General features: G+C 43.5%; 1 protein-coding gene across 4 annotated transcripts in view; it reads left to right on the forward strand.

Moving 5' to 3' along the window:
• The window catches only part of SPOP (speckle type BTB/POZ protein), a 646228-nt gene extending 641353 nt beyond the window's left edge, over positions 1-4875 (forward strand). For all 4 annotated transcript variants that reach the window (XM_069634379.1, XM_069634380.1, XM_069634382.1 and 1 more), the window contains 2 exons: positions 2100-2242; positions 3677-4875. In XM_069634379.1, coding sequence (XP_069490480.1) covers positions 2100-2242; positions 3677-3821 — 288 coding nt within the window. In that variant the 3' untranslated portion in view covers positions 3822-4875. The remainder of the gene's footprint in view (positions 1-2099; positions 2243-3676) is intronic.
• Positions 4876-9485: the final 4610 nt, after the last annotated feature.

A 9485-nucleotide genomic window follows, 5' to 3' on the forward strand; every position in this document is an offset into this window, starting at 1 on the left:
ATCCAACGCCTCAAAGCATCTAGCTGCACAGGTGACATCTGCCCAGCTCAACTCACCTCATCAAGTTTTATGCAAACAACCTCGCTCCCACCATTGCTAAATTTATCGACGCCTCCTTCAACTCCTGCACTGTTCCCAACTCCATAAAAGTCAACTCCTGCACTGTTCCCAACTCCATAAAAGAAGCCTGGGTCACACCACTGCTGAAAAACCATCACTTGATTTCTTACCTGCCTACCAACTACCATCAAAACAGCGCCCTAACTCTTGAAAATTATTGAACGCACAGCCTATTTACAACTCCAAACCCATCTAGAAACCAACAATCTACTTGGCACTCGCCAGTCCGGATTTAGGCCCAGACACAGGACAATCTGCCCTCCTTGACCTAAAGATTCAGCTCAACCACATCCATGACAAGAGCTCTCGCCATCCGCCTCTTACTGGACCTCTCGGCAGCCTTCAATCTCATTGACCACAATATCCTGTGTCACCACCTCACTGTTAACTACTACCGCTCTCCCGAAGCAACCAACTGGATCAAGACCTTCCTCAGTGAATGATCCTCAAGGGTCTTCACCTGGGCCGATGCAGCTGACATCCCATTATCCTATGGGGTCCCACAAGGTTCTTGCCTCTCACCTACGCTGTACAATATGTACATCAAGCCTCTCTTTGATCACCTGGACAGCTTGAACATCCCATACACAAACCTTGCTGATGATACGCAGTGGCCCCCCCAAACTCACGCGCAACCACAAGCTTGAGACTGCTAATATTAACCGTATTTACAGCATCATTCAAGCATGGATGGCTAACCACCATCTCTGTCTGAATGACGATAAGACAGCTGCTTGTCACCTCAAACACCTTGACCCCACCTTTGCGTCCTTTCTCATTGACGAGAACATCACTCCAGTATCTTCCCATGGCAAAACACTAGGCTTTTACCTTGACTTTGAGTTTAACATGCATAAACGTGTCAAGACGATAGCCTTGTCCGCTGTATACACTTATCAAGGAAACTTACCCCCAGCAATTGCCTCAGGCTAGCCAGAGCTATTTTTGTCAGCAAAATAAAAATGGATTACTGCAGTGCCATCCTCGCAGGAACCTCCTCTGAAGACCTCAATAAATTACTACTGATCCAAAACAACGCCCTCAGTGCAGTGTGGGGTCTGAAACAATTAGATCACATCTCCCTAGTTAGGTGCAAAGCACACTGGCTACCAATCAAGGATTGCATTGAGTTCAAAATCTTATCCATCACCCATCTATGCCCCCACTATCCTACCCACCGCATCACAAAAAAGTCTAACCTACGTAGCCTGTGCACTCCTCAAACTCACAAACTATCCCCAGATTCACCAGAAGAGCAGGAGGAACAAGCTTCACCATCCTCACTCCCACCCTGTGGAGCTCCCTCCCACCCTTTATCCAAATAGAACCCTCCTACCTGAACCTTTGTAAAAAAGTAAAAACTGCTCTGTTCAACAAAATTCCTACTCTACGAATGTGGGTACTCGTGATGCTTCACGCGTCCACATCACTTTGTCTTCTGAAATGGTGTGTGATAATGTTTAAAAAAAAAGATTCTATACACTCCTTTTGCTCCCTTGTGGTGAGGAAGGGCAGGCAAATGTTGTTCTAAGCAGATACAAACCACAGAAGGATTTACTAGTAATATTTGCTTTATATCGGCAGAGTTATTGTGGTGGGTTTAAAAACCCTGGAGGGTCGGGGGACGAGGGGGGCATCTTTCTGCCTGAAATAGCTAATACCAAGTTGAAGAATATTGTTTTGAATAAGTAACTGATTAGTTCTTTGTCCCATATGTAGGTACACAAAACACTTCAATGTAAATTATTTGTATGACATCTTGATCCAGTGATGTGTAATGTGTACCAATCACAACTATAGTGGTCTTAAAACGCTGAGACTTGTCCGGATTTCTTATTTTGCCTTTCTTGTGACATAGGCCCTCCCTTTGTGTGTTCAGGCAACAAACAGTGTAGTCGCCTATGCTCTTCTGTTAGTGAGGAATTAGTAGCAAGCTCATGTGACCTTTCCTGTTATTTTTTTGTCCTCACTTCTTGCAGTATGCTCTTGAGCGTTTAAAGGTGATGTGTGAAGATGCCCTCTGCAGTAACCTTTCTGTGGAGAATGCAGCTGAGATCCTGATCCTTGCTGACTTGCACAGCGCTGACCAGCTAAAAACCCAGGCGGTGGACTTCATCAATTAGTGAGTGAGCTGGAAAATGGTGTAGATGGACTGGATGGAAACTTCAAAGGAGTAGATGTTTGTTGTGACAACTGACAGTTGGTTGCAGAGGCCAGGGCTTTTTGTAATTTCATTGTAATTTAAAAATAAGCATCCTAACCTATTTGAGCTTTATATTCTTTGGATACCTAATCCCCCTCGACCAATGCAAAGAACATACGTTTTATTTGAAATGCTAACAGAATCAGATGGTGAACATTGTAGGTTAATTAAATATAAAGAGGGGAATGTTTTGCTCATTGTAGATGGAGAGTCATGGAAGTACTAATACAAAAGAATGAGCCCTACCTTGTTGGACATGGCCACTTAGCAGGGAGGCGCCCACCTTATGGGGATTCTTGCATGATTGTAATATGTGAATGTATAGAACCCAAAGGGTGAGCCTTCTAGAGAGGTAGATGGTCTTATGGTGGGATGACAGGGTTCTATGAAAGGTTGTGTTTTCAGATGGAAACTGAGAATGTCCCTTAAGAAGAGCGCAATGATGATAGTTATAGTATAGAAAATATGCGTATAGGAACAGGTTATTTTGTGTGTACAGGTCGTGTGGTGCTTGAAAGAAAATGTTTGAGGATGGTTGTATTAATGAGATTTTGAGGTAGATGTTTTTTGCAGTATTGGTGGAAGGTGTTGTGGGAGATTAAGAGCAAAGGTATGCCTCCATAAATATTAGGGTCAGTGCCTCCATTTGCTCCCACCTTGTTTTATTTACCTAATGTGTTCTAGTTGGATTCTCTGTGAATCATTTTGTCATCTCAGTTCTCTGATGCTGCACAGTGCACCTGGGTGGTTCATCTTTTTCTCTGTATCACTTCGTTAATTGGTTTCCTGATTGACATATCCTTTCATATTTAGGATGGTTGTGGAAGCACTCTTGATTGCGCAGTAAAACTAGATAACTGCTGCTGTTTGTTAGGCTCTGGGGTTATTCAGTGGCTAGCTACTAATTAATATAACCTCACATCCTTCAGTTTGTGAAATCATTTTGGGATGTAACTGTGCAGTTAGGGGCTGGTTTACTTGCAGCAGGATGGTCTTTCCTGCAGGGCATTCGTCAAGATGTGAAATGTTGAGAGAAGCATTTGGATTATTAGGAAGGTAGGTGTCGAGGTTACCTGAAATGTTGTAGTTTGTGCTACATTGCTGCCTTAGAGCTCTATGGTAAAGGAGATAGTTAAAAAGTGGTAGCTGATTGACTATTAGAATAAGACTAGCTTTGTCATGTTAAAGGGGTCTATGAAAATGTTTTGGATAGTATTGTTAAATGATGTAGACATTGGCTCGTAGTAAGAGGGCATGGGTCAAGATGTATGATTGAGCACTTTCACTGTCTTATTCCTCTCTAAACCTCAGTTTATTGCTTTTCTGATCTTTTTCCCCTCTCTCTCCTCCTAGTCATGCATCGGATGTCATGGAGACCTCGGGATGGAAGTCCATGGTTCTTTCGCACCCTCACCTGGTGGCAGAAGCATACCGCTCCTTGGCCTCTGCTCAGTGCCCTTTCCTTGGACCCCCACGCAAGAGGCTGAAGCAATCTTAAAGGTTCACAGTTGACCCATGATTCCATGTTTCCTTGAGCAGCTTGTGCTGCTGCTTTGTCCTTGATCACCAGTCCCACAGTGTGAACTGGGCTGCTTTTTTCTGAGACTGCTTCTCTGACACCCAGACTGTTCACAGCACCAAGTGACATTTGGGGGGGAGGGATAGTAGAGGGTGGGACAAACTGGGGCCGGGAGCTCTTCAACCTAATGAACTCTTGCAACGTCGTCTGCGTATTCCTCCTCGACGCGTGTCGGGTCCCTTGCTCCAGCCTCTAGTTTGGTTGCCAACCAGAAGAGAACCAAAAAAAGTTAATCCCACGCCAGGTGCTGAGGGAGAACAATAGTGTCAAATTGGGCAGCGAGGAATGAAGCAGGTGGATCCTGAAGCCAAGCTGGGCCAAAGAAAAGGAATTTAAAGCATGTATGCTTGGAGAAAAGAAGTGACTAAATGCAGCCAAGAGTTTTGCAGCGTATGAACTGATTTGAAGGCCCAGCCCAAGTTCACATGCAGTGGTTGAGTAAATCTCTCCTAGCTGCCTCGCAATGACCGCCGCTCAGCACCAAGTGGCTAGCAATGGTGGAACAGGCTTTGGGGATTTTTGAGTTGTGGATAAACTGAAAGCTTCGGCGGGCCCGTAGTGGTTTGGGCGTGGGATGGGAAGGGGACATTTATTTTTGGAGGGGGGTTGAGAGGAAAGAAGTAGGTCTGCAATCTGGAGCATGCTGCCCAACCACCAAACGTCCTGTTTTTAAAAAAAAAAAAAAAATGGAGATGTTTTTCGCATTTCCTTTGCTTTATCCCATCTCCCTTTCCAATTTTTTTAAGGTTTTATTGTTCTGAATGCAGTCTGTGCTCCACTAGCCACCGCCACCCCAGATGAGCGTTTGCTCCTAGTATCCAATTCTTACCCACCATTGGATCGAGGTGCTGACTACGGAGGATACCTTCGATTTTGAGACTTTGGCCAGCATTCTCGCAAGGGAAGAAGTAAAGAAAAAAAATGAGCTGCTCATTTTTTGTTTTTGAGACCATAAAAGAATTCCTTTTTTGTACGTTTCGGTGTTATGTTCATATTTGTTATGGTTCTGTCTGCATCTTGGGGGAATAGGCCCACCCTCAGTCATGTTGCCTACGGGACACAGGTTTTAGTGCCCCTTGTGAGGTGCTGGTAAACAGTACAAACAAAGGCTTTTTCTGGTCTGGGGACAGGCGAGGCAGTATTTTCCCTTTGTCTGTTAGACTCCATGTAGTAATTGTATTTTAGCTCTTCTTTTAAATGTACCAGGTAGATCGTATGAAAATAGGACTATTGGAGAAAACGCACATCAGAGCTTATGTGGATAGCATCTTAAGAATGTGGTCTGGACCAGTGCTTGCTCATTGCAAGTGAGCAGGGAAGCACAATGCTACCCATGTTGTGGGGACGGGGGTGTTGTCGTGATGAGACTTGGTAAGAGCCTCTTGGGTTATAACTTGACTGGGTGTTAAGTTCTTATAAATAACTGCTGTTGTCTGCTATGAAGTACATATTTATTTGTTAATGGCTGCAAATAGGATTTCTGGGATCACTGGCATGGCTTAACCTCTTTGTAGTTTAGACCGCCAAGTCCTTTATAGTAAAGGGCGCATTTTTCCCTTGCCTAGGAGGTACAAAATGTAAGCTCCCTGGGTATTGAATGTTTCTTTTTGAACCTCATGAACCTGAGTATTTGAATATCCAGCTTGCTGCGCACATCTTAATTTTCTTCCCTGTTGTCGCATCAAAATCACTGGACACTAGCCATTTTTCTATGCTTTGTGGTCTCTCTAGTTCTACCACTTTCGAACCCCGTCCCTCAAAAAACCTTTGTGGGTGGAGTAGCAATTGGCAGGGACAGATTTGGGTCTGAAGTCAGCCATGTGCTCCAATCATACTTGGTAAGTGGAAGTTAAAGGTGTGTAGGAGAATGGTTCCTTTTGTATTGCTGCAAGATGTCACCCTTGCACAAGTCTGCGGTTTTAAGAACTGTGACACTCCCAATCATTTTTGGTTACATATTTATTTTTGGTTACATATTTATCCATTTGATCATTGCAAAATCTGTTCTTGTTGGTCATGAATTATAAGTTTGTTCTTGCACTAGCTTGTTTTCCAGTGCCATCTCCTTGTTGCGTGAACTTGTAAACATTGCAAAAAAAAACTTGCCACAAACCTCTTGGATGAAAGGACGGATTTCTTGCAGCATTGGCAAATGTATAGATCTCATCTGATCTCCTGTAGAGTGCCCTAATCACAGTGCAGTCAGTAAAAACATTGAACTAAGCAGATAAACTGTAGATCATTCTGGTTTAGCATCATTAGCTGAAGTATCCCCACCTAGTGTGGCCCTGCATGTGAAAGTCTTTTTGATTCTTAGCTTGCCCCTCTATACCATTGTCCATTGCCATGATACTGTTCTCCAATAGAACCAGAGACCGCCTTATCTAGTCTAGAACATGTAGGCATTTGTGTAGCTGCATATCACTGGTTGTATTGGGATGTAGGGGACAAGATGCTGGTAGACAAAACAGCCATGTTCTAGAACTCTTAAGGTAAAAATTGTGTGTACTATTCACTTCTGGACATTTGAATGGGACCATCAGATGCCATTGTGCCTGCTGTTTTTGTTGGGGGGAGTAAGCTTTGACAGCAAACATCTAAACCTCAAGGAGGTGTAGCTGGATTTGCTGTGGGTCTTTGTGTAACCAGGGAACCTGCCTGTTCACCTTCGGATGGGACTTGGTCAAGACTGTATGCACCAGGAGATGGTACAAGAGGTGTAGAAAGCCAGACAGGTAAGTGCAGTATCCTGATTGCAGGGTTTGAGAAGGAGCATGTTGGTCAACAGTATTGACGACTGCAGAAAGCTTGAAGTTGAGTTTGTAATGGTTGGGAGTAGATAGATTGGAGATGTTGATCGATGATAGTTCCATGGCGTATTGGCTAGCGAGTCCTGAAAGATTGGAGTGGGCCACTGAACTGGCTTAACACCTTACCTATGTGGGGGTCCTGTTGAAATCCAGTCAATAGCAATGTTGGTATACTGGAGAGAACCGAGATATGCCAATAGTTGGTGGGCTGTTGGTGTCAGTAGATTGGCTTTTTGAGGATACGTAGGTACGTGTCCTATCCTCTGTGGGAGCTGCTGAACCCCACTGTCCCCTTAATAGTGCGCTGCCACCAGAATTATCCAAGAAACTGCTGGGCACATGTCATCACCAGGGTGAAAGGAGAAGTGGATAAAATAAAGGCACAGGTTGTTCTTCCTCTTAAATTGCACCTGGATCTGTTGAATTCACAACATGAATATCTATTCCCCTTGCACCGTCCTGATTTTCTTCTTTAATCTCACCCACACCTCATGTCCTAATCATACATGTGCATCCTCTGCTGCTGCTCACAGGAGAGGTCTTGTTAGCGTGAAATAGATTGGTTGATTGTCGAACCGGAATCTTGACTCTCCTTAGTGGTGTCTATTTTCTGTTATCCAAAAATGATGTACATGACCACCACCTCTTGTCCATACTCCATTTGCCTACTTATGCTATTTAAATGATCTACTCACTTTTATTGTTTTGAACTTAATCAACCGTTATCTTAGTTGTCAAGATTCATAGATCTATTGTAGTTCTGAGAAGTTAACCCAAGGCAAGATGTTGGTGACACTTGAAGGGACAGGTGTGAGGTAGGCAGCCTTGGAACCTTGCGAAGCTTCTAAACTGCCTTTAATCTGTAGAAACTACAGAGGCAGCAGATTCTACAATCTCCAGTTTTGTAGGCCTTTACCAAGACTAAAACCTTAGAGCAAGATATCCTGAGACTACGAGGGACATGTTCCAGAGAACCACTGGGATTGTTAAAAATAAAGACCGTTCTGAGTCCGTTATTTATCTGTAAGACTACTTCAGAGATGGTAACTGTTATAAAAGTTTATTTAAAAGAAAGACTGATAACGCTAAGGTTCCTTTTGAAGCTACGTGTGTTAGTGCTGAATATCTTTCAAGAATAAGCAGAAATTAAGAATCCGGGCCTAGAGGCAGCACGTTACATTGTGCGTCTCTAACTTTTTGCCAGTATCTGCTCGCTGACTTTTTTGGGAGTCCGGTTACAGCAAACAGTTTGGGGTGAGAAGTTGATGCACGGTTGGTAATCTGAGAAGGGCTCTTGTTGCCCTTTGGAAGTCGGCGTTTCGTTGACAGTTGCTGCACCGTGTACATGGGGTTTTCTGACATGGGAAAGGCTTTCGATATTTTAAATTATTTTTGTTAATGAAAGCTGTGATAGCACATGCGAGTAGAAACCGTATAAGGACTCCGCCTGGCAGGCGCGTTGTCCATAGTAACTAGGACACCAGTGCCCAACGGTGCGTGCAGTCGCTGGGAAAAGCAGAAGCTGAGGGAATGAGTTTTTTTTTCAGTTCAAAGAAGGAAAAGACTGAGAATGTCCTACAGTTCAAAGAAAGTCAGTAAGTTAGGAAAGTTGTTTGGGTAATATGGACTCTAATGAGGAACAACAACTACCCAGATAATTAGAGGAGTCTAAAGAGCAATAACAGCCCACTTTAAATAGACTTGCATTTAGGAGCAATAAGAGCAATGACTACTCAGTGAGTATATGGACTCAAAGCAGAAGGAGCCAAACACAACTCGGAGAGCTAAATAATCTTAAATAGATTCAGATTAAGCCAGCAGAGGAAGAGTCAGATGCACTTTCATCTCTTCTGAAGCACTTTATCACCTCTAAGCATTCAGCAGAGGTTGGCAGTTATGCAACGGAATCAGTAGGAGGGAGGTTCATATGTGTCAGGTCTTGGTTTTCCTGGTCTGCGGGAGCTGCTGGACCCCACAGACCCCTTGAGATGTATGGTGAACAACTGATTGCTGTAACAGTGGAAATCCAAACACCCCTGAGATAAAGGAGAAGTGGATAAAATAAAAAAGCAACAGATTTTCTGTCTTCCACTGGGGAATATCGGCAGAGGGTGAGAAAGCAAACAAATTATCAGACAAACACATTGCTCTCCTTATCATCCCCTTGACAACTATTAATACCTTTGCATTCCTCCTAGAACTGAGAGGAGCTTCAGGTGTCCTTGAGAGTTCTGAGAGATTTCCAAGGGAAACTAAGATTACTCCTTTTAAAAGTCTTTGGTTATAACTACCTTTGATTACACACTTTTGAAAGCAACACTTTTTCTCTTTTAGAACTGTTAATGTGTGCTGAATACCTCTTCTAACAAACAGTCCTCCAGTTTGTACTGGATCCTTTCTTTTAATTGCTAACAACGGACTCGGATTAAAGTTCCAGCATGCTACTTTGTAGAATTTTGACTGAGTGCTGTTTCAAACTTGTATGGATCTTTGTTACGAACGTTGTTCTTTCACCAAGAAGCCCGAGACACTACTCCTATACACATAACCATTGCTTGGCTGTCTCAAGTCAAACGCTACTCCCGTTCAGGCAAATGCTTCTCGATTTTCGGAGAACATGCCAACTTTTGAGCTTGCATGCCACTGACTGACTTGTACATTCTTTAGTACGGAGTAACGCCTCCTCTTAGATCATGTTCACTGTAGGAATCGAATGCTAATCCGTTTTCGAGGAATATATTTATTTTATAACTTGCGCGCAACTGACAGATCT

Source organism: Ambystoma mexicanum, chromosome 13, assembly GCF_040938575.1.
Source record: "Ambystoma mexicanum isolate Mex_15411 chromosome 13, UKY_AmexF1_1, whole genome shotgun sequence".
Lineage (NCBI taxonomy): Eukaryota > Metazoa > Chordata > Amphibia > Caudata > Ambystomatidae > Ambystoma > Ambystoma mexicanum.